This window comes from Populus nigra, chromosome 19 (genome assembly GCF_951802175.1).
Source record: "Populus nigra chromosome 19, ddPopNigr1.1, whole genome shotgun sequence".
Lineage (NCBI taxonomy): Eukaryota > Viridiplantae > Streptophyta > Magnoliopsida > Malpighiales > Salicaceae > Populus > Populus nigra.
The window spans coordinates 13,589,110-13,613,682 of NC_084870.1; the positions used below are offsets into that span (position 1 = coordinate 13,589,110).

Genomic DNA, 24,573 nt, shown 5'->3' on the forward strand with positions numbered 1-24,573 from the left:
GATGCTATTCGGCCTTGGTACCAATAATTCCAAGGAATCTAGTCAGGTTTTGGACAGGGGGTGCTGGACCGGTGGGTTTCTTAGAAGAGAAAAGTCAACTAACAGAGAGAAAGAGAGGGTTCGTGTAGGTGGTGGGAGGAGTTAAAAAGGAAAAAGAAAAGGTGGAAGCAACAGATTTAGATTACAAAGCCAGAGTCAGACTGTCAAACTGTGTGTTTGTTTCATGATCAATCTCGAGGGAAAGAAAAGACGGAGGGCAGTGCAGGGCAGGGCTGGCCAGGTTGTATTCAGGGTTTAGGGAAAAGATCAATCAAATATAAATAAAATCTTGGGTGCTTCTTCTACATTCATACATACATACATACATACATACATTTCCATCTCCCCTTTTTCTTATCAATTGCCATTGTTGTTTGGCTTTTGCTGCCCATCACCCGCCCATCATTTGATGTTTTTGGCTCCAGTCATATCATACCATTCCCCCCCGCTCGCTGCCAATCTTACTCTCAAGGTAAGAAATCTAATTCCCCTTTCTTTTTTAGGGTTCTTGACCATGATTTTAACCTATCCATCTCTTTCTTTGAGAGATCCATTTCTCTTTCATTCCCTCCCCCTTTGGGTTCCCAATCTTAACTACTTCGCCATTGAATTTCTTAGATGTGAATAAGGATTATATTACCTTTCCTTTCCTTTTTTTTTTTTTTTTGCAATTGCTTTATTGCTCTCTGGATATGAACCGGGCTTTGATTAGATTTGTATTTTGGGTGTTTGAATCATAGTGGATCCCCCCCCCCCCTAATGCTCTCTTCCCATCTGCTTCATTTCTTCATACAATGAATAATGCTCCCCTCTCTTTATATTATTTCCCATTATTCTTATTACAAATCACTTTCCTCTTGACATTAACAATCTCTTCTGCAAGTTGATCTGGTCTTCTTCTTCTTCTTCTTCTTCTTTGCGTTTCTTTTCCTGACATTTTCCAATGTTTTTGCTCCAGGTTTGTGAGACTTGTGCAACTGGGGCCAATCTTTGTCCATGTTTCTTGCCGCTAGGATTCTTAAATAGCGTTGTGCTGGGTAGAGAGTGAAGGTGAAGTATGAGGGGGTGGAACATCCCTAGACGTTATTGGATTGTCATCTTGACTTTCGTTTGCACTTGTGTTTGTTATATAGAACGAGTGGGTTTCTCCATTGCGTATACTATTGCAGCGGATGCAGCTGGAGTGAACCAATCCAGTAAAGGCACTATACTTTCTACTTTCTATTATGGTTATGCTTGTTCTCAGGTCCCTGGAGGCTGGGCTGCTCAGAAATTTGGGGGAAGGAAGGTTCTCCTTCTCTCTTTTCTTTTGTGGTCATCCACTTGTTTTTTGATACCGCTCGATCCTAATCGGGTTGTCCTCTTGGTGGTGGCCCGCTTGCTTGTTGGTGTTGCACAAGGGTTCATCTTTCCCTCCATCCACACTGTCCTGGCACAATGGGTTCCTCCCCATGAAAGGTCTAGATCCGTGTCGCTTACAACTTCTGGAATGTACCTAGGTGCAGCTATGGGGATGCTCGTGCTTCCGAGTCTGGTGAAATTCAAGGGCCCTCAATCTGTTTTTCTCGCTGAAGCAATATTAGGCCTTTCATGGTCTGTGCTTTGGCTTCGATTTGCAAGTGACCCTCCTCGTTCTGAGCATCCAAAGGCCACTGCTGCTGGTTTTGGGGAATCTTTACTGCCACTCAAAGCTAGTCAAAAGGCAAAAATGGAGAATGGAGGAACTGCTGTTAGAACAGCCAGAATTCCATGGAAGAGAATTTTTGTCAGCTTACCAATTTGGGCAATTGTGGTGAATAATTTTACGTTCCATTATGCTTTGTATGTGCTGATGAACTGGCTGCCAACATACTTTGAGCAGGGCCTCCAGCTGAGTCTTCAGGAAATGGGTTCTTCAAAGATGATGCCTTACTTCAACATGTTCATATTCTCAAATATAGGCGGAGTGGTGGCTGACCACTTGATCACAAAGAGAATTTTATCTGTGACGAGAACCCGGAAGCTCTTGAACACTGTAGGATTTTTAGTTGCTTCTCTTGCTTTGATAGCACTTCCTATCTTTAGAACTTCCAGTGGGGCTGTCTTCTGCTCTTCTGTGGCGCTTGGCTTTTTGGCACTGGGAAGAGCTGGGTTTGCAGTGAATCATATGGATATTGCTCCAAGATATGCAGGAATAGTAATGGGGGTTTCTAACACAGCTGGCACTCTAGCTGGAATTATTGGGGTTGATCTAACTGGCAAAATTCTCGAAGCTGCTACCACCACGTACTCAGATCTTTCTAGTCCAGAAAGCTGGAGATCTGTATTTGTCATACCTGGTTTGCTCTGCATTTTTAGTACTTTCGTGTTTTTGTTGTTTTCAACTGGAGAGAGGATTTTTGACTGAGGTAAGCCGCGCATTGCTTGGAATATGGTCATCTAATAGAGAACTGAACATATAAATTTCTTCTTGAGGCCCTCTGCCTCCTGTTCCAACATACCACCTCTCTGGAAGGGTGTGTATTAGTGAACATCTAGAGTTGTCGATATAGAGTGGACAGCTTCAAGGAATCCATTTTTTTTATTAGTCAGAGTGAATTGCTAGAGGCTTATATGCCCATTTTTCTAAAACACCATGCTAGAGCAGTATTAATTTTTTTTTGGAAAGTCTCGTCACTTCCTTTGAGAGGCGGTACATAATTTGCTCTTCGCAAGTCAAAAATGGTACTGTACTGTTGCGAAGCTGTGTAATTTAATGAAGAGACATGTTTATTACCTTGCTAGGCATGAATGAACGTTGTATCCTAGATGCTATAATAAGACCTTTTGTTCTCCTTGAAGATTGAGAGATTCCCCTGATTTTTATAGAATGGCTGCTTGAAATATCAATGAACAATTCGTGAATCATTTGGTTCTTCGAAGTAACGTGATCAACAACTGTACACGTGCTTTTGACTTGTTTGTTTGAAAGAGATTGCGTGATGCATTTTAATTCATGCTTCTTCTAATACTTTTCTAGTGCTAAGATCCTAAGTGGGTGTCCGGCGCTATCTAAGTTTTTTTTTTCTATTCTTAAAAAGGAAGCAAATAAGGAAAGAAAAAAACCGAAACTGCTGACATGAGTCAATAATCCCGTGTAATTTTGATAATATATATAAATAATGTCAAAAGAAAAAAAAAGAAAAAGATAAAAATCAATTCTCAATAAATTAAATTTTAAATGATAAAATTAAAAAAAATATATATCAATTAAGAACATATAAAAAAGATTTTGGACAATTCATATTAATATTTGAACCTCATGACCCTATTCACGAGTTTAAGACTAATCTTATTATAGATTAAAGATCTCAATCACAAAACAGTTGAGAGATTAATTTTTTTAAAAGGCAATAAAAAAAGAACCAAAACAACAAAAAAGACAATAAAAGAAATTTTGATAAGATTCTACTGCTTGGAATATATTTGGATCTATAGAAGGAATTTTGATAAGATTCTAATTAAGTTGGAAAGTCGATATTCATACCTTTTCAGTAATATATGGTAGGCATATTAATTCATCTGAACAAGAAAGAATGACATGTTTGAAATTAGCACTAAAATATGCTAGGAATGTACAAAAATTGAAAAAACATTGTTTCCTTGTGTATCATGAATTCCAATCAGAACAAAGGTTTCTTACGCTCTTAGAAGCATGTATGTCAGCTATTGACTTACTTATTCTACAAGGACTCTATGTCAAACAAGGAGACATTTATGGAAGCAACTATTATCTATAATTTGCAAACACACACGCGCACACACACACACACACACACACATATATATATATATATATATATATATATATATATATATATATGGAATGCATGTGATGGCAAGAAGGCTTTGAGATTGTTTTGTTGTTAATTTTTTTTACATGGTTTTTTTAATCCAAAAGGAGATTATATTAGGCTATTTAAAAGAGATATTCTAGCCATTTTCTTTCCTATTTTTTAAGGCATACTTTCAACTAAAAAAGGGAATGAACTTCAGCATTTAAAACAATATATTTCAAGCAAGAAGAAATGATTAATTGACGACAAAAAGAGATACACTTTCATTTATAAGTTTTAGATTCAGGTACTAAGGATCCAATGTAAAGATATATGATTTTGGAGCTATTTTGATAACTTGTATTAATCTGAATATTTCTTAAGTTTATTTATTATTTTAGTTAATATATGGGATAATTATATTTCAGTTTTTGAGCTTTTATTTTTTTGAGCTTTGTTTTGACACAAAATCAATGTTTAGGCTTGTTCTTGACATTAGACTTGTGCTTGGTTGAGTTTTAGTTAAAGCTCATTAGTTTGCAACCCAATATGAGACTATTAGGGTTATTATCTTAGAACTATATTGTAATTTGTTTTGTTGCAACTTTGGGGAGCCTTTAAACATTAAAGAAATTCAGTTTTTCTTGAGCAAACTTATTACTCTTTGTTGGAACAAAGAGAAAATTTGATTTATCGATGTATAACTGACCTTGTGGCGTCATTCACAATCATCCAACACCTCTGGTTCTTACTAGCATGTTAACTATGAGTCAACGTTCAACCAAACATGATTATTCAACTTACTTGGGGAATTTATCATCTTGTTATGGGTTGTGTGACTACGTGATCATAAGGTTCATATCACGATATCCATTGGGTTTAGATTCAGTTGCAATCTCTAATATTGAGGGATGAAACTGAAAACAAAATTGAATTAGAAAAGGATAAAAATGAAATAGATAACAATTAAAAGAATAAAAAATAAATTTCAAAAACATAAAATAAAAATGACGAGAGATGAAATTGAAAAAAAAAAGCATACTAAAGATAAAAATTAAAAGAATAGTGACTAAATCCGAAATAAAAACTAAATGAAATCAAATGATAAGGACGAAATTGAAAAAAAAACTTACAAAAAACAAAATAAAAAACAAAATAGATGGAAATTAAAAGAATGAGGATCACATTATATATTAAAAACAAATGAAAGGAAGCTTCTATACTTTTCTAAAGAAAAAGGAGAAAAAAATCTATTAGAGCTATATCATCTGTCCTTTATCGTCATGTGCACCACCATTGAAAAGCTCTTGGTGCGCCGCTTTAAATGCTGTCATGGAAGGTAGTACTTGATGGTCAGAGGAGCTTGCCTACACCTCACAAAAGGTGTGAATTCCTCCCACTCGTTAGTGCGTGCGATACACTTGCCAACAACTATATATATATATAAAAGACCCAATTGCGCCTAACTCTAATTCACAATTACATAAAATACAAAGTGAAATGATAAAAACACCCTTGGATCCAAGTTCGAGAAAATAAAATTGATAGGGTAATTAAGTAATTACAATATTAAAAAATAAAAAACCAAAAAAGCCCCTTACCCTAGGTTATAATTTTTGTTTTAAAAAGATATATTAGTAATTCTAACTAATCTACCCTAAACAAATTGGTAATGCCAAATGAACCATGCAAAAAAACCATTTTACCCTCCAAAACTCTACCATTTCCTTATAATTATGAAGGGAAAAATCTTCAATGTACTATAACAATCTACAAGATTTAACAGTTTTACCGACAGAATTTTTCCGTCAGCGTAAGACACATATTCTGCCAGTAATTAATTTACCAACGAAATCACCGATGAAAATGCTCCGTTGGTGAATCTTTCATCGGTAATTTTTTATCCGTCGGTAAATCCATTAGTAATAAAAAAATATTATTACCGATAGATTTACTGACGGAACAGACGCGTCGGTAATAATATTTTTTTATTATCAACGGATTTACCGACAGAATTTCCGTCGGTAATTATTTAAAAACATTTTTTAAAAAATAATTTTATAAAATTATAAAATAATTAAATTAACATAAATCAACACTCTATAATATATACTCAAAATGCTTGGAAAAAAGAACAAGAAAATCAACTCAAACAAATTTGCAACAAATAAATAAAACGAAAAAATAAATTCATATAAAAAAATGAAGTTGCAATTGCTAAAAATTTAAAAATAAATCAAAACAAATCAACTAAAAATTGATCTCATATGAAAAAAAAATCTCCCAACAACATTTATACAATTATTAAGAACAAAAACAATTAAAAATAAAATAAAATCATGAAAAAAGAAGAAAAAAGAAAAATCTTACCTTAATGTAGTTGCAAGTGAAGCTAAGGTGAGAATTTTTTTTTTTGTAAAGCATATTAATTAAAAAAAACTAAGAGGATAAAAGAAGAAGACATACACGAGCATGAAGGAAAAGATAAGGAGATGATGAGAGAAAATAAGAGAAAGAAATAGATATTGATGTTTTTTACATATAATGAAGAAGAAGAAGAAGTAGAAGTAGAAGTAGAAGTAGAAGTAGAAGTAGAAGTAGAAGAAGAATAATAATAATAAGAAATGAGTCTGCCTTTTGTGAAATAAGGGGATTCAGGTTTTTTATTGGGGCGCGTTAGTGACGGATTTACTGACGGATAATTGAATATTAATATTTTTTAATTATTCCATCGGTAATTCCATTGGTAATATTTAATTTAAATTTTTAATTTCGTAAAATTTTTTTAGAAACCGCCAATAATTACCAACAATTTTTTAATCCGTCGGTGATTCTGTCTGTAATATTTAAATAAAAATTTTAAATTAATTGAATTTTTTCATAAAATCGCCAAATAACATTGACGACTTTTCAATCTGTCGGTGATTTTGTCCGTAAAGAACAACAATTAACAGTGCAATTGGAAAGTGAACAGTTCTGGAGCTCTCTGGAAAATGCCGACGGAATTTTTCGTTGGTAATTCTCTTTGTAATTGACATGATGAACAATGTTCACAGTTTACCAACGAATTTACCGACGGATTTTATTCTATTGGTAAAAATAACATGTCATCATTTTTTTTGCTTTGTTTTAATTTTTTGACATTTTCGTCCGTAAAATCATTTAAAAATTTACAGACAAAAATATTTCCTTAATATTTTTGTTTGTATTTATCAATTTTCTGATAATAAATCTATAATGCATTGAGTTTTGCTCCACGTAGGGAGGCTTTAAGCATGTTTAGTTTTTTTTAAAACGACTAGACTAGAGACTGCACGTGTAATTGAAAATGGATAAGAAACATCGTATTCCTGTAAGAAAGATGATATTCTTAGGAAGCATGAAGTTGATGAGATCATGGTCCACGAAGGACCATCAATGTTCTTAGTAATTTAAAGCTTTTTTTTTTTAGTATTTCGATAACGATTATTCTTTAAAATATTTTGTTTTTTTAAAAAAATATATTAAAATAATATTTTAATATATTAAAATATAATCGTTATATTTTAATATATGTTGTCAGTACATGTGAGGGTGGCGCATGTACTGACAGCATCCAGAAAGGGAAGAGTGACCAGCTTAGCTAGTTGCTGATGTTGAAGAACCATGTCCAATCTAACATAGCAATTAACAGTCCCCTGGATCATGCATGTCGTGAAAGGACAAATGATGAAGACAATTGCGCCTTGCATTCAATGTGCAATCGTGATTGCATGCCATCTTCTACCAACCGTGCAAGCCCACAAGAAGCCCTGATTCACAGTAGGAAAGATTAATGTCTGCCCATGCTTCCCTGCCTAACCATGCTTCTAAGAAAGAATGCAACGAAAAACTCAAACAGTCCCTGCCTAACAACACCAAGCCATTGAACTCATCAAGGACAAAACCGATTGTACACTGCCACAACCCACAGTTAAAATGTCTCTACATCCATAGTTGACAGCATAGTAGAAGAGCAACGCCTTTTATTATATAGTACAGCTCTCTCAGCCACCCAACTATTAAAGCAATCCATAACCGATAAGATCAACAAACACAAACCCCACCCTAGCAAAAACAAAGCCATTCACAGCCGAGGAGACGAAGAGGCTCGAATATATACCAACCTTGCATGCCCACAGGAAGCCCTGATTCACAGCAGGAAAGATTGTTTGCCTATGCTTCCTCGTCTAACCATGCTTCCAAGAAAGAATGCAATGAAAAACCTAGACAATCCCTACCCAACAACATCAAGCTATCGAATTTATCAAGGGCAAAACTAGCAGCACACTGCCATAATTTACTGTTACAATATCTTTACATCCATAGATGACATCATAGTAAAAGAGCAATTCGTTTTATTATAATGTTAATTTGTGCACCACCACTGAAATAATGTAATGTGGTCCTCGTGAAAAATATGGCATATAAGTTTTAAACACAAAAATAGCCCACTAGCCAAGAATTTACAAGCGTGCAACGACAAGAGGGGCTATCCAACCAGCCATCGCACAGGTAGAGGTAGAGGTAAAGCCAATCAGAATTGTGGAAGAATATTCGACTTCAATGGTTGCAAAACACCGTCATTGCTTCCCCCATTGAGGACCACAATGTCTTCTTCTTCTTGGATTCGGTGATGATAGTCTCCTCCGTTATCTCCATGGTAAAAGAGTGGTTGTCACTTGTCACCAAGAAAAAGGCCAAGGAATTCATGTCAAAACTATAAAAAAAAATATTATTTTAATTAAAAAAAAACAATTCAAGAAAAAATATTCTCAACTTGCACTCCCACACCGTGCAGTGCTATCCCAACGTACCACGTTGTTCCCTTTCTCCATCATCAAGTATTCCCCTGTTTTAAATTTTTTTATTTTAAAGGTAAGTACCGGTACCCACCATTGTCAGCAAGTGGCTCCTTTTTCTCGACGGACCCACGTTGCTTTTCACCTGTGAGGCCTCTTCTACTCAACTGTAGCACCTTATAATTTTACCTTTTTTCTTCCAGTTTTTGTACATGTTTAGTTCTTTGATGTATTAACGAGACTTTCTTCTTTGCCAAATTGGGGTTTTTTTTCCCGTAAATTTATTCTTCATCTTTAGCTACTGATGATGTTTTGTGAAAATTGGTTTTGGTTTGAGCTGGAGGTGTGATATGTTCATGGTGATCAATAGGGCCTGAAATCATATTTCTTTGCTTTATGCCGGCTTTCTCATGGTAAGCAAGGACGGAGGCCAGTTGAAGGCTAGGGTGACTGTAGTAAGTATCTGTTTGTTGTTTCAGCACCAGGACACATTTTGTTTTCCTATAGGGGGAAAAGGACTACATGGTTTTATAAGTTGTTTAACTGCTCTTTGATTCCTCTTCTTGAGATCTCAAATGGGTTGCTGTTTTTCTTGTGCTTTTGGATACATGATTCGCACTTAGCAACACCATGAAAGTGTTTTTTTAAATGCTTATGGGTCCCTTTGCTTTTGAGAAAATACTTTCTTTTTGTTTTTTATCAGGGTAAAACCACTTGGCTTGGACAAGGACCTTATTCCTCTTCATCTTATAATTCCCTGTTGTTGATAAAATAGAATTTTGGCTGGATATGCTCAATCTTGGTTCCCTATGTCTTCCCACTGAAGATACTACAATTGTAGATTTAAGTTTCTTGCAATTCTAATTCCTGATAAATTTGATTTGGTGTGTACAATTCATTATGTTACGTTTTGGAAGCTAGGTGGTTCGATTCATCTTTTAGCATCACCATGAATCTGGCCTGGCTTTTGTCCTTCTGGATTCTCTGTACCAGTTCTTTTTCACAAGGGTCTTTAAGCCCTGGTGGTACTGTGAATGTTGGAGCTATTTTTACATTTGGCTCCATCAATGGAAGAGTCGCAAAGGTTGCCATGGAGGCAGCTGAGGATGATATCAATTCTGATCCAAGCCTTCTTGGAGGAAGGAAGTTGTCTATAAATATGCATGATTCCAACTTCAGTGGATTTCTGGGAATCATTGGAGGTATTCTTCATTTCTGTGTTCTTAATTTTGTTTTTCTTTAGTTCGTGCTGAGTGTGTCACTTTAATTCTCTCTTAATTCTAGCAAGTTTAGTTTTCTTTGTGAAATACGAGTACTTAGGAATTGTTTTTCTTCATCCATCGCAGCTTTGCAATTCCTGGAGACTGATACTGTAGCTGTTATTGGTCCACAAACTGCTGTGATGGCTCATGTACTCTCACATCTTGCTAATGAGCTCCAAGTTCCTTTCTTGTCTTTCACAGCTCTAGATCCCACTCTTTCACCTCTCCAATTCCCATACTTTATTCAAACAGCTCCCAACGATTTGTTTCAAATGACTGCCATTGCAGACATGGTTAGCTATTATGGTTGGTCTGAGGTTACTGCAGTTTTCAATGATGATGATCAGAACCGAAATGGTATAACTGTACTAGGTGATAAACTTGCGGAAAGGCGTTGCAAAATTTCCTATAAAGCAGCACTTCCTCCAGAACCAAAAGCCACCCGAAGCTATGTTCAAGAAGAGTTAGCTAAGATTCTGGGGATGGAATCTCGAGTAATTGTGTTGAATACCTTCAGCAAAACAGGTCTCTTAGTTTTTGATGTTGCAAAGGCACTTGGGATGATGGAGAATGGGTTTGTTTGGATAGTTACCAGTTGGCTGTCTACTGTTATAGATTCAGTTTCACCTCTTCCTACTACTGCCAACTCAATCCAGGGAGTTTTAGCACTCCGTCCACATACACCAGATTCAAAAAGAAAAGGGGATTTCATGTCACGGTGGAACAAGCTGAGTAATGGCTCTATTGGGCTAAATCCTTATGGTCTATATGCCTATGATACTGTTTGGTTACTTGCACGCGCATTGAAATCGTTTTTTGATCAGGGAAACACCATTTCTTTTACCAATGATTCGAGATTAGGTGGAATAGGAGGGGGATATTTGAACCTTGGTGCATTGAGCATATTTGATGGAGGAAGCCAATTGCTTAAAAATATATTGCAAACAAGTATGACAGGTCTGACAGGACCTTTTCGATTTAATCCAGACAGGTCCATTTTACATCCCTCTTATGATATCATTAATGTATTAGAAACTGGGTATCAGCAGGTTGGATACTGGTCAAACTATTCCGGGCTATCTGTTGTGCCCCCAGAGACACTTTATGGAAAGGCAGCTAACCGTTCTAGTTCAAGCCAACATTTACAGAGTGTGGTATGGCCTGGGGGGACAACAGCTAGGCCACGGGGCTGGGTGTTTCCAAACAATGGAAAGGAATTACAAATTGGAATCCCAGACCGAGTTAGTTATCGGGATTTTGTCTCAAAAGTGAATGGCACCGACGTGGTCCAAGGATATTGCATAGATGTATTTCTTGCTGCCATTAAATTGCTTCCATACGCTGTTCCACACAAGTTCATTCCATTTGGAGATGGTCATAAGAATCCGACATACTACGATCTTGTTTACAAGATCACAACCAGGGTGAGTAAATATACAGCCCCTCAGAAAAAAATTCAGATGATGTAGCTTATACTGATCCTATGAAAATGTTTGTCACAGGTCTACGATGCTGTTGTCGGTGATGTTGCTATTGTCACCAACCGGACAAAGATTGTCGATTTCACTCAGCCATACATAGAGTCAGGGCTAGTTGTGGTGGCTCCGGTCAAGAAGCGAAATTCAAATGCTTGGGCATTCTTGCGGCCTTTTAGTCCATTGATGTGGGCTGTCACGGCAATGTTTTTCCTTATTGTGGGAGCTGTTGTATGGATCCTTGAGCATAGAATTAATGATGAATTCCGAGGGCCACCTAGGAAACAGCTTGTCACAATTCTCTGGTGAGTAGATGCCATGTTAGACATGGATTAGTTCCTTTTTTTTACTGCTTTAAGGACTGCCAGAAGCCTTTAACTTTCACCAGATGTTACTGATCCCTTGCCCCCGTCAACTCCCATTTCCTTTCGCCAACACACCACACAGTTTCACACTTGTATACTGTCTCTATTGACAAGTAGGGAAGTTCGGTTTTTATTTGAAAATAGTCTAAATCAGATGGCCGACAGGCAAAGTAATATCTTTCGTCAGATTGTGGAGGTTAGAGATCCTAGGTTCAATTCTCAGGGTTGCAGAACATGTTATAGAGGCTATGGAGGATTAAGGTCTTTTTTCTCTTTAATGTTTGATTAATTTGAGAACTGAAAGTAGATGAACTCCACAGGTTACAATGAACTTATCTGATCAGGGAACATGCAGGACATCTTTCGAAGATTTTTGTTCATGGCCCACAGGCCACGTGCTAAATGATGGATACTTAATTGCTGTGCACTTATAGTTCACATCATATTTCGATTAATGTGGAGAATGTTTTGCACTTCGTTCTTCCAAACTTGTACATTCTGCCCTTTTTGTAATTCCGTGTCCTTTTTTTTACTTGCAGGTTTAGCTTCTCCACTTTGTTTTTCTCCCACAGTAAGTTCATTTTCTATTTCCCTACTTGTCATCAATTAACTTCTCTCTTCTCTCTTCATGTCAATAATTTTGGGGAATGGCTCGATCTGTTTGTATTTATACGAGTTTTTAATATCTTCTTATATCCACCTTATCCAAATATATATATAACAATTATGAGTTTTTGCGTTGATTTTTCTTGTCTAAATTAACTGAATCAATTATGTATGTGGCTTAATATTATACTGAAAATTGTTCATGAATCCCATGGACATGGTTAGTGATGTCGAAAGCACATGACAAAGAGAACTTTTTAAAAAAAAAATAACTCACACAGGAACGGACCTCTCTCTTTGAAACCTCTTTCTCCTCCCTATTCTTCTTCTTATTTTTATATAATATCAAATGCATGTTTAGTATTGAGATGTTATTAATTATGTTAATTTTAATAGAAAAGGTTAATAAAATGATAAATTTGAAAGGATAAAATTAGCTCGTTTAAATATATATTGGAAACCTACCCTTCAGACAAGGATGTGCTGGATTATTTGCCCTGAAAATTTTATTTCTAGCTTAGCCAATAATTCTATTCCAAATTTTCTTGAATTTTCAGGAGAAAACACTGTGAGCACACTTGGTCGCCTTGTGCTGATAATCTGGCTTTTTGTAGTTTTGATAATCAACTCAAGCTATACTGCAAGTCTGACATCAATTCTCACAGTGCAACAGTTATCCTCCACCATTAAAGGAATTGATTCCTTGATAACTAGCAATGTTCAAATTGGATTCCAAGTAGGATCCTTTGCTGAAAATTATCTAAATGAAGAACTCAGCATTGCTAAAACTAGACTTGTTGCTCTTGGTTCACCAGAAGAATATGCGGATGCCCTTAAAAATGGTACTGTTGCTGCCGTGGTTGATGAGCGACCTTATGTAGACCTCTTCCTCTCAGAGCACTGTGAGTTCTCAATAATAGGTCAAGAGTTCACCAGAAGTGGTTGGGGATTTGTGAGTATCTTAACTTGGAGATACTTAATCCAACTCCTTTTTTCTGCTTTATTTACTAAATGAAGTTGATTTGATCCTAAGTTATTCTTATCGAAACTAATAGCTCGGAAGTTGTCAGAATTAAGTAGCTTGAGAAGAACACAAGGGGAAAAAAACAGAGGCCTGAATGAGTAGAATTTCGTAGGCATACCCCTCTCCTCCACCCCCCAGAGGCAACAAATGTCTGATAGGATAACGATCAGAGTGTGTAAGGTGTTACATAAATTTGTACAGAAAAGAAAAAACACAAATCAGGGAACTTCAGATAGTGTCAGCCCAGGCCTGTAGAAAAGAAATGATTGTATAAAATCCTCTTAAGAAATTGTTTGGTCTGGTCATTTCTTTCTTAATGTTTTTTGTGTTTCTTTTAGGCATTTCCAAGAGATTCACCCTTGGCCATTGATATGTCTACTGCCATTCTCCAACTATCTGAGAACGGCGAGCTTCAGAAGATCCATAACAAGTGGTTGCAAAGAAAGCTCTGCAGTTCCCGGGACATTGGGTCGAGTGCAGATCAACTACAGCTACAAAGCTTCTGGGGGCTTTTCCTCATTTGCGGGATTGCATGTGTGCTTGCTCTCTTGATCTACTTTTGCACCACATTTCGCCAATTCAGCCGGCACTTCCCTGAAGAATCCGATTCTTCTGTCCAAAGCCACTCTCGCTCCAAACGTCTTCAAACATTCTTATCATTTGCTGATGACAAGGTGGAACAATGGAAGAAGAGCAAGTCCAAGAGAAAAAGAGAAGATGAATTATCAAATCGGAGTGGGGAGGGAAGCATGTCAGTTAATAGATCTGAAAGAATCCAAAGGCACATTTCTCGGGAAAGAGAAAATGGTGATACTTGGCTGCATTAATTGGTCATATGATAATTTATTTACATGACCATATATCTAGGGAGCCACTTAATCCTCCATAGTTTTTTCAAGGAGCTACTTGTTACTACATACTCTCTCACATGAGATAGATTATAGCTTGCAGTTATTTCAACTTGCCAATCAATTGTCTGTATACATAATCAATACAAGAGCAGGCAGCTTGTGTTGTATGAAAGAATGGAAATACTCTAATGATGATGCTAATGATACATGCATGGAAAATGCTGAAACCAGCAGCATTCTTCTCTTCTGTATTCCTCGTGATTGGTATGCTTGAAATTAAGGTTGAGGAACTAATATGAACAGCCTTAAAAACATGGAGAACTACATGAATAATTCACCTCTCCCTTTAAAAACGACTGGATTCTAAAACCCTTGCGTTTTTTACTCACTAAAAAGTGAAAAAAGCCTCCCTTTCTCCCTCTACAACCACAAAAATGGCAATATGTTGTTTTCCATCTCCTTTGAAACCTATAACCCCAGCAACTCCATTAACAAATCTTAAACCCAAAAGACCAGACATCCTTCGCTGTAACTTCTCTCTGCCCACCATCACAACCACCGAACCCGAGCCAGTTTTCACATCCGTCAGATCCTTCGCACCTGCTACTGTCGCCAACCTTGGCCCTGGCTTTGATTTCCTTGGATGCGCCGTCGATGGCCTCGGCGACTTCGTCTCTCTCCGTGTCGACCCCTCTGTCCACCCCGGCGAGCTCTCCATCTCCGATATTTCGGGGCCCAAAAAGCTCTCCAAAAACCCACTCTATAACTGTGCTGGCATCGCTGCTATCGCCACCATGAAAATGCTCAACATTCGCTCTGTGGGTCTCTCTCTTTCCCTCGAAAAGGGCCTTCCTTTAGGATCCGGACTCGGGTCCAGCGCTGCCAGTGCTGCGGCGGCGGCTGTGGCTGTGAATGAGCTGTTTGGAAGAAAATTGGAGGTGAAAGATTTAGTCTTGGCTGGATTGGAATCAGAAGCTAAAGTTTCAGGTTACCATGCTGATAATATAGCGCCAGCAATAATGGGTGGTTTTGTTTTGATTAGAAGTTATGATCCGCTAGAGTTAATGAGTTTACAATTCCCAGTTGAAAAAGATTTGATCTTTGTTCTTGTTAGTCCTGATTTTGAAGCACCAACTAAGAAAATGAGGGCCGCATTGCCTGCTGAAATAGGGATGCCACACCATGTGTGGAATTGTAGTCAAGCTGGGGCTTTTGTGGCTTCAGTGTTGCAAGGGGATTTGGTGGGACTGGGGAAGGCATTGTCAAGTGATAAAATTGTGGAGCCTAAAAGGGCTCCCTTGATTCCTGGGATGGAAGGGGTTAAGAAGGCGGCTCTAGAGGCAGGAGCTTTTGGATGTACAATTAGTGGGGCGGGGCCAACAGCGGTGGCAGTGGTGGACAGCGAGGAGAGAGGAGTGGAGATTGGGGAGAGAATGGTGGAGACTTTTTGGAAAGAAGGCAATCTTAAGGCTGTTGCTTCGGTTAAGAGGTTGGATAGAGTTGGTGCTAGACTTGTTGGTAGTGTTCCTAGATGATGATGATTGATCATGTAATATGTTGGTTTTGATTTGATTTGATTTGATATGGTGTGAAATAACAAGTCTGAATAGCAGCAAATATCAACTCACCAAGCAAGCAAGTAGAGGAAAGGGCTTTTGTTTTACTCCTGTATTAATGCAAGTGAACTTGGAATGTTTTTGGTTTCTTTTGGGTCTCATGTAACTTTGGGTTCTTGTCTGTCATTTACTCTCAGTATGATTCCTTCGTGCCTGCATTTCAAGTGTTTTGGTAATGCATCTGGAAGTACGAGCTCTCCTATATATGGCCTGAAATATTGGGGGTTATTTCAAAGCTCTCTCTCTGGAACACTGAATTTCAGTCAGTCTGGTATAAATGCAGTTGCTGTGTTTATTTATGCTCCAAGCATAAGAAGACCTTGCTTAACTCTTTCAAATCCAAAATTATTCCTTGTATTTTCTCATACATCATTGATCATCCCCACTCTTAGCTAACATGACATGAGGTGTATTCAAACATTTCAGCAGAGTAGGAAAAAGAACTTTTACAGTAATGTAAAATAAAATCACAAAAGGAAGGGGAAAATGGATGATGTGCTTTTTCTACAAAAATAACAGAACAAGTACAGCAACTGTCAAAACTTTTTCTATCCATAGGTGCTTGGATTCAGTTTTCCTTAGCAGCTGCAGCCTGCTTTGCACCAACGGCAAAGAATTCGGAAATCACTTCCAGAGGCATGCCCTTGGTCTCTGGAACTTTCAAGTAGACAAACACAAATGATATGATGCATACGATTGCATATAAGCCAAAAACCCCAGCAAGGCCGATAGATTTAAGCATAACTGGGAGTGTATACGTCACAATGATGTCGCAAATCCAGAAAGTAAGGGCGCATATGGCTATGCAAAGGCCACGAACACGAGTAGGGAAGATCTCTGCACATAATATGTTGGGAATTGGCCCAAAACCCATGACGAAAAAACAGAAGTAGAGCACAACGCTAACAGTTGAGATTGATGCATTAACAACACTGCCCATATCCACCAAGCTTCCAAGGACTAACAAAATGAGGGATATGATCAACACGGGGATAGTGGTGAGCAGCAAAGTCCTGCAAAACACAACAGCACTAAGGATAGTGGGGAAAAACAAGGGACAACGCGGGGGAAATGCACATGAATCATTGCTTCTTTTTTTAATTCCGTTAGTATGTTACAGTTTTATTCATTTAAAAGGCACGAAATTGAATTCGAACAATGATTAGACCTTGTATTTTCCCCCATTTCCTGAGCCCCTAAACCATATACAATCAAAATATGTTAGAACAAGAAAAGATTACTTTATGGGCCTAGCCATGGACACAACATTGTACACCAGTAATCCTCACTGCAACAAACATTTTGGGGATTTTAAAAGAATATAGTGACGATTGGGTAGAAAACAGTCAGGGAGGAAATGAAGAAATGGAATTACCTTCTCCCAGAGATATCCATGAGCCTCATGGCAACAGCTATACAAGGGAGCATCAACAATGTTGTAAGGGCGCTGATAAGCAGAGATGTAGAAGCTGAACTGAGGCCCAAGTTTGAAAGAAGAACTCCAACTCCTGCCTGCTCAAGAATTTGAGGAGTATAGTAGAGAACCCCATTTATGCCAGCGAACTGCATATGCACACATTCAGGAGCAACTTACACAAAAGTGAAACAAAACTTGAAAGCAGTATAATGTCTACATTAACAAATCCACTATGCTTCAAACTTTAAGGCGTAGTTGTCAAAAGGAAAGGAAGAAAATGATGGAATGGGAGTGTATCCATCTGTTTAAAACAGTTTCTGCTATTAAAGTTCAGAAAGTGTCCCTCTTGAATAAAATAGAACACGTGTCAAGATCAATGTGCTACCTAATGAAGGCCACTAAATAAACTTCATCACAAAAAAACCAAGTAGCTCAGTAGACTCCATTTCTTACCTGCTGAAGTATTTGAATTCCCACACCAACAGCCAAGGCATGCTTGACTCCTGGTTCAAAAAGATCTCTCCAGCTTGGTCCTTTAGCTACAGTTTCAGATGGGTGGACCATAGCTGGTCCAACTGGATTCTCATTCACAAGCTCCTTGGGATAAAGAGCTGATTGACTCACCAGAGCAGCAGCCTGGATGTATTCACTGTCTGCATGGGCATCAGCACCAGTCAGAGAAACCAGAGATCCACGCCGAGAACCAGGGGCTCCCTCTTGATGCAAATAAATTCTCTTAAAGCCCCCTTCCTTCTTTCCATCTTGACCTTCTCTCTCGGACCATTTCCATGCCAGCTGCCAACCACCACCAATCCCTGTGTTACCAACTGGATCTCCAGCATTTCCTGTAATCAGACTCCCATGTCTCATGCTTGACATGCTTCCATGGGCAGGTGGGACCATGTCCTTGTCCATGCTTGTTGCCTGACGTGAGATCAATGGACTCTGCAAATTGTCATCAGAATCACCAGCAGCACCATCAGATGCATAATCCTCACCATCTCTGGCTTGGCTCTCCTCATCCCAATCTTCATTTCTAGGATGATTCCCTCCTACACTGAACATGCTTCCAAAGTGAGGGAAAAGCATGCTTCTCATGCTTCCTTGTTCAGGGAGCTTCTCATGGACGCTACCAAAGAGGGTGACAAGAGGATCCATGAGAGCTAGACTCTGGTGTGCCATGCTTCCATGCCTAGACGCAAGACCAATAGCACTCTGCCCACTGACAGGTCTGGCAACCCAGGAGTGACCTTGTTCAGGCCCATATAACTTGATATGATCTTTGTCGGCAGCTATATCATGGTCATCGGTGAAATTGTTGGCAGGGCCAATTATGTACTCCTCTATTGATATGTCAGTCCCAACTCCAAGTCCCTCAACCAGTAAAGCCAGCTCACCTGTTCATCCAAACAAGATTAGTCGTGAACATGATAATTCATTACTTCCAAATTGTGAAAATAAAAATCCTAAAGTCACGTAGTGAGTGATTTTACACCATTTCCACCAAACATGACAGAATACTCAAACTTCTATGCAGGAACAGTAGAGAAGTAAGAGGAAACACTGCAATATTATCACTGCATAAGAAACAAAGAGAAAACAATTACTAAGAACTAAATTGACTACAGTCACCAAACCATCTATTTAAGTTGCTGTAAATTCAAACACATGGTTCTCTCCTTTAGAAATGCTAAAAGAAATAGAAACATAATGCTTTTACTTCAATTCTGATAGAAGGAAATGCATGACTGGCCAGGGTCACTTGGTATGGTTTTGGAGGGCAGGCTAGTGAAAGGGAGAGGAAGACTCGACGAAGAGATAGGAAGAGCATTCCCCCACCACAAGTGGCGAGACAGAGTAGAGTTTACACCATTCAGCATTTTGTAAGGTGCATAACATAAGAGGATGCATGGTGTGTTCATGTACCCTAAGAGCTATAACTAACACATGATTAGTTATGAAAGAATATGGAGCTAGAGAATTCTATATAAACAGCTACAATATGGCAAAGTACAGGTATGTGATCCATGAAATTGAATGCCGCTCACTCGATACTGAATACTTTATACATGAAGACACTGATATTTTGTAAAATAAACATGGTAGAAAGAATAGAACAGATCACGGCTAAGCAGTTTTGTACAAACTTCCTGAAAATGATTATCAAGGTTTCTATATGATATGTTGAATCGGCACACCCTTGAATTATGGTCAATAGAATACCGAAAGCATAAAAGTTTCCCTCTGGAGGTAACAAATGTAATTCTCAGCTGAAATCTCACTGCCATTTGCCAAATTGTTGTACAGTTAATGAAATCAAACAAGAGCCTCTGAAAGCTTACTTAATCATGACCCCTCTTTCAATTTATGATATGGCCTGTATTTCAGGAATATCATTAATCGAGGACAAGAATAAGCAAGTTTCATTATATTGCAAGGTAGTGGTGAAGAGATAAGAAGTGAGATGAAGCAAAAACAAATTGAATAAATTAACACATATATAAATTGTGGTTAGTAGTAGTCTAACAACTGAGCATTAGTAAGAGCAAAACATATGAAGCCCAAACTGCCAAAGAGAGTGATGATTCAAATACAGAATGGTTGCCTCAACATGAAGCATAAGTACATGACAGAAGGGAAATTCAGAAATTTCAGAACTAAAATCACCCCACATCAAACAGCAAACTTTCATATTAAAAATTCTATGCATGCACCTTTTCATACACAATGTTTTTAATCTTTTTTATTTTGCTGGGAGAATTTCTGCATGAACTAAACTTCCAAAACTATACTTTTGTCTTCCAGAAAGCTTTTACCTTGTGTATCATATCACCCATCACTAGGCATATCAAAACAATATTGCTATTAAAAAATAAAGTATTATACTAAACTCAAAATTCATGCAGATCACATTTTGAATCACCAGACAAAAGGAACAGATAACTTTCAAAGAGGGAAAGCAGAAGGGCTAACCAGAAACATCTTCTCTGCCGCGGAGCCTCTGCAGAACCTTCTTGGCCTCCAGCATCCGTCCTTTACTTACAAGCCACCTTGGAGACTCAGGCAAGAAAAATACAGTCAATAGAAAATAGATGATTGAGGGAATAAAAAGAACTCCAAGCATCACTCTCCAACTTGGAGCCTCCATCAAGGACATTCCGAACACCATGCAATATGACAGAAACATTCCACCAGATCCAGTGAACTGAGGAAGGGTATTCAACAATCCCCTTATTTCAGGTGGTGCCGTCTCAGATATATAAACTGGAACAAGAGTTACTGCCAAACCAATGCCAAATCCATCCAAAAGCCTTGCCAAAAGCAGAACGTAAACATTGGGAGACCATAACATTACAAGACCACTAACAAAATAAAGTATTGATGAGATTATCAACAAAGGACGGCGGCCTAGACAATCAGATATGGGTCCAGAACACGTAGTAATTAAAGTGGCTCCAACAAGTGATGTAGCCACGATTAATCCTTCAATAGTAGGTTCACTTTCCAAATGAAATTCCCTTTTTATGTATAAAACAGCCCCTGCATCGGCCAAAAAAAAAATCGCTTAGAATCGATAGCCAAAAAAATACATGGTTCTAATACAGAAAGCACTGTGTGTTAGTCAATTCAAGCAAGGTATACAATTATCAACTACTGAATGAGGCAAATCTCAGTTACTATAAGTCGATCACAAAAACAACTTAATGCATGAAAGTGATCGTTTATTGTGCAAAGAATCACCTTTAAAAGGTGAAGAAACCTTGAAGCATTTCAGGCCTTGACAGTAAGACTAGGAAATAAATTATCAAACGGGAAAAGTACCTGCGATGGTTGCATTATCCCATCCTTGCAATAAGTTGCCAATAGCAGCAGCAACAGCTACAAGCACAGCTCCATTCATCTTTCCTGAAGCCAAGATTTCTTCTAAACTCTAACCACAAACCGTACACTCTGATAGAGAAGATCCCAAAAATCACAGATCAAATGGTGGAAAACTTTATCGCTCTCCCAATTCGAAAAAAATAAATATTATTACAAGAGTTCGATTCTCTTATGAGGTACGAAGATCTATATTGGGTAGAGAAACAGACCAATGGATCAACACTATCAACCTAACCAACCGATGAACAATATGGAACAAAACAGAAGATTGTATATATAAAAAAAGAAAAACAGAAAACAATGAAAACGCAGATGTCCAAATCTAACACGAAAACAAAACAAGTGATTTTTTTTTTAATTACCTGGGTGACAAAGCAAAAGAAGCAGAACCGTTAGATGGGTCCTTTCAGGTATCGCCGGATGCAGAAAAGGCCATCATAATCTCTGCAAATTGCAATGTTTTGGCGTCAAGAGAGTTGTCCTTGGTGATGAGGGTTTTTTTATTATTATTATAATTCAGGACAATGAAGTGCGAATAGAGAACAAGGAAATATCTTTCTTTAGGTGGCAGATGGGGAAGTAAAAAAGGAGAAGAATTCCGGCGAAAGAGAAGCAAAGCAAAGGCCTTTTGAGCTAGGACACCTGCCCCTTATGCGCCTCTATTTGCCCTGCACGTCACCACCTTCCTCGGATTGCTGTTACCAACTTACTATATATGTGCCCCTCGCTACCAAACCCTTATTTGCGTCACCTCTGCAAAAGAAGGGTACCTATTTTTGTATTCTACAAAGAATCAAGAAAAAATAAAGTTCCAGACTTTATGAAGGGAAATCACCAATTGAGAAGATTCTCCTGAAAGATGACTGGAGAGAGAGAGAGAGAGAGAGTAGAGGGGGCTAAAAAGGATCAGTCCAAGATCCAATATGCAAGTCTGGACTGTGGAGATTGGAATCTTGTGGTGTGTCCTGACAAACAACTTGGTGTCTAACCAGTAATTTAAGCAAGCGAAGACACGGATTGTGTCAAATTTCCTTTCCTTGGTTAACCATGTGACATTAGCAATTAAGGGTTGCAGCACCCTCTGTCTTCCCAAAGAGACAAGAGCTATTGAATCAGAGCTGGAGCTGTCAATTTCTTTAAGAAATATTCTCAAGGAAAGTTTACAATGACATAATATAATACCTGGACAGGTGGAAAATCGTAATGGTGGCCTGCTCTGATCTGGCCTGGCCTTGCAAGACTGTGAAAAATACCTCGGCATGCCCTACTCCCACAAGCAATTCTCTCTGTCAAATTTCATCCTTTTTTATCCAGTAATCTTAACAAACACATCCAGCTGGGAAACCCGGATTATTTAAAGATATAAGAGATTATTTCGAGTGCCCTTTTGCCCGCTTTTGCTCGTCTTTGGTTGTGACAGTAGTAACTAAGAACGAGAGGTAAGGATGAATGCCCCGGTCACGGTCACGGTCACGGTCACGGCCCGTAAAAGATAGGGAAAGCAGGAAGGAAAAGCACAAAATGCGGACTAGGAATACAACTTGTAGCTATCAGTTCTCGCTCCTGGGTGCCCCGTGGGAGCCTCGTGAGAGCGTACGAGCGTATTTTAATATAATGCGGTTGTTGTTGTATAAATATATTAAAATAATATTTTATTATTTTTAAAAAATATTTTTAATATCAACGTATTAATATAATTTAAAAATATTAATTTAAAATAAAAAAAATAAAAATTTCAAAAATATTTTTTAAATATAAAAACAAAGCAGTTATGCACCAACAATTTTTGTGTCATGTGTTATCAATTATTTGTGCATGGGACCCGCCACCTTTACATGCATGATTAAAGTGGAGTTGGGTGTGATTTATTAGCTTCTGACGTGCAATCAAATTTAACCATTTGCTGAATGTTCATGTTTGCCACGCCAGTTGTGCTGCCTTTTTTTATTTATTTTATCATTTTAATATTAAAAACAAAATTTTAAAAATATAAAAATATTATTTTAATGTATATTGAAATATAAAAATACTTTAAAATTGTATGAAAAAATAAATTTAATCTTGATTGATATATAAGTTGATTTATAAATTTTATAATAAAAGGTTTTATTATTGATTGATGCATGCAAGAATACTTTTTTATTGGTGGAAAAAAAAGAATGAGAAGGCAATGGCCGGCCAGTCCAATTCTCGCGCAACTTATGATGCCATCAATTGTTCACTGGTCGATCTCCGTGGCTAGTTGATAGCTACCGATCCTCAACAAGAGCTAGGGAAGGGTCCATTGCTGTTCTAACTCCCTTTCGCGGATGAGGAATAGTCAATTGATGTTCAATATCCCTTGAAAACAAAAAATGTGATAGAGATGGTTTTTTAAATTATTTTTTGTTTGGAAATGTATTATAATAATATTATTTGTTTTCTAAAAATTTATTTTTAATATCAAAGTAATTTAAAACTTAAAAAAATCAATTTAAAACTTAAAAAAAAAAACTGTGAAAACAACATGAAGCCTAGCAAGATAGAAGGGTAAAACCTTTAGATGATGTGGACCTCGTGTGGCCATGATGAGGTACATCATCAACCGTTCCATTATCCCCCCCTTTGCTGTCAAAGATTCCGTATGTTTGTGAATTCTAGGATTTTTCTTGAATTACAGTTTAATTTCTATAAATTATACATTTAAAATCATTAAAAAATATTATTTAATCAACATATTATTAAGACTTTAAAAGTCAAGATTATTAATTTATTGAGTGTAAATGATAAATTATCCATGCAATCGAGTAGAATCACTAGTTCAAAGTAGTGGGACATCTCATAACACGCACTTGAAAGTGTGTGTGTGTGTGTATATATTAAAAATAATAATAAAACTCTTTTATACTCGAGAGTTGGTGTACACACACACACACTCAAGAGAAGCAAGCACAGACTAAATAAAATGATGGAATAACAAATATAGAGAGAGAGTTGAAAATTAATTAGCTCGTTAATTAAGCTGCAAAGAATGGGCATTAGGGGGGAAATAATATGCTCAAGGCGGGTGGGCCATAGAGCGAGCGTACATGAGATGATTATAAGAGGCAGAGCTACAAACAACCGATCATAATAACAACAATTAATTGTGAATTAAAGTTAATCAAAACAACCAGTTTATCCTTAACAGTAACAGTGGGTGGTGCAATTAACAATTGTGAATGAAGAATAAAATGGAATCTTGAGAAGACGCTGCAAAGGAATGGAAGGAGGGGGCAGCAATTAATTGGAGAGAATAATGAAGGGCCGCGCGTAGCGTATGACGGACAGTGGAGGAGGGAGGGAGGGAGGATGTTTGAGGGAGTCAGTGTCAGTGTTTTTTTTCCACTCATTAGTAGATCTGATCTTGAATAAACGCCAATTAATACCCAATATTATGATGA

The 24,573-nt window shown here is 37.6% G+C and overlaps 4 protein-coding genes across 9 annotated transcripts; 3 read left to right on the forward strand and 1 right to left on the reverse strand.

Annotated features, from left to right (window-relative positions):
• Positions 1-7: 7 nt before the first annotated feature.
• On the forward strand, positions 8-2,858 carry LOC133679428 (probable anion transporter 5). Of its 2 annotated transcripts, none has more exons than XM_062102028.1 (2): positions 8-511; positions 998-2,858. In XM_062102028.1, the coding sequence occupies exon 2, from the start codon at positions 1,097-1,099 to the stop codon at positions 2,423-2,425; it is 1,329 nt and encodes a 442-aa protein (XP_061958012.1). In that variant the 5' UTR covers positions 8-511; positions 998-1,096; the 3' UTR covers positions 2,426-2,858. The 2 variants fall into 2 exon arrangements, with proteins under 2 accessions (XP_061958012.1, XP_061958013.1); XM_062102029.1 differs by having other exon boundaries at positions 8-280.
• Positions 2,859-8,739: 5,881 nt separating this feature from the next.
• LOC133680278 (glutamate receptor 3.2) lies at positions 8,740-14,487 on the forward strand. Of its 3 annotated transcripts, none has more exons than XM_062103120.1 (7): positions 8,740-9,108; positions 9,571-9,855; positions 10,000-11,339; positions 11,418-11,695; positions 12,295-12,326; positions 12,919-13,313; positions 13,724-14,487. In XM_062103120.1, the coding sequence occupies exons 2-7, from the start codon at positions 9,603-9,605 to the stop codon at positions 14,210-14,212; spliced, it is 2,787 nt and encodes a 928-aa protein (XP_061959104.1). In that variant the 5' UTR covers positions 8,740-9,108; positions 9,571-9,602; the 3' UTR covers positions 14,213-14,487. The 3 variants fall into 3 exon arrangements, with proteins under 3 accessions (XP_061959104.1, XP_061959103.1, XP_061959102.1); XM_062103119.1 differs by having other exon boundaries at positions 9,575-9,855; XM_062103118.1 differs by having other exon boundaries at positions 8,740-9,855.
• A 50-nt stretch (positions 14,488-14,537) lies between these two features.
• On the forward strand, positions 14,538-15,939 carry LOC133680280 (homoserine kinase). The gene has a single exon (XM_062103124.1). It carries the CDS (start codon positions 14,671-14,673, stop codon positions 15,769-15,771), a length of 1,101 nt encoding a protein of 366 aa, XP_061959108.1. The 5' UTR covers positions 14,538-14,670; the 3' UTR covers positions 15,772-15,939.
• A 237-nt stretch (positions 15,940-16,176) lies between these two features.
• On the reverse strand, positions 16,177-22,612 carry LOC133680279 (monosaccharide-sensing protein 2-like). 3 transcript variants are annotated; one of them, XM_062103123.1, is made up of 7 exons: positions 22,334-22,612; positions 21,514-21,595; positions 21,092-21,220; positions 20,243-20,809; positions 17,723-18,666; positions 17,228-17,415; positions 16,177-16,865 (listed from the first exon to the last, which is right to left on the reverse strand). In XM_062103123.1, the coding sequence occupies exons 3-7, from the start codon at positions 21,168-21,170 to the stop codon at positions 16,421-16,423; spliced, it is 2,223 nt and encodes a 740-aa protein (XP_061959107.1). In that variant the 5' UTR covers positions 21,171-21,220; positions 21,514-21,595; positions 22,334-22,612; the 3' UTR covers positions 16,177-16,420. The 3 variants fall into 3 exon arrangements, with proteins under 3 accessions (XP_061959107.1, XP_061959106.1, XP_061959105.1); XM_062103122.1 differs by having other exon boundaries at positions 21,514-22,255; XM_062103121.1 differs by lacking the exon at positions 22,334-22,612 and adding an exon at positions 21,794-22,277.
• Positions 22,613-24,573: the final 1,961 nt, after the last annotated feature.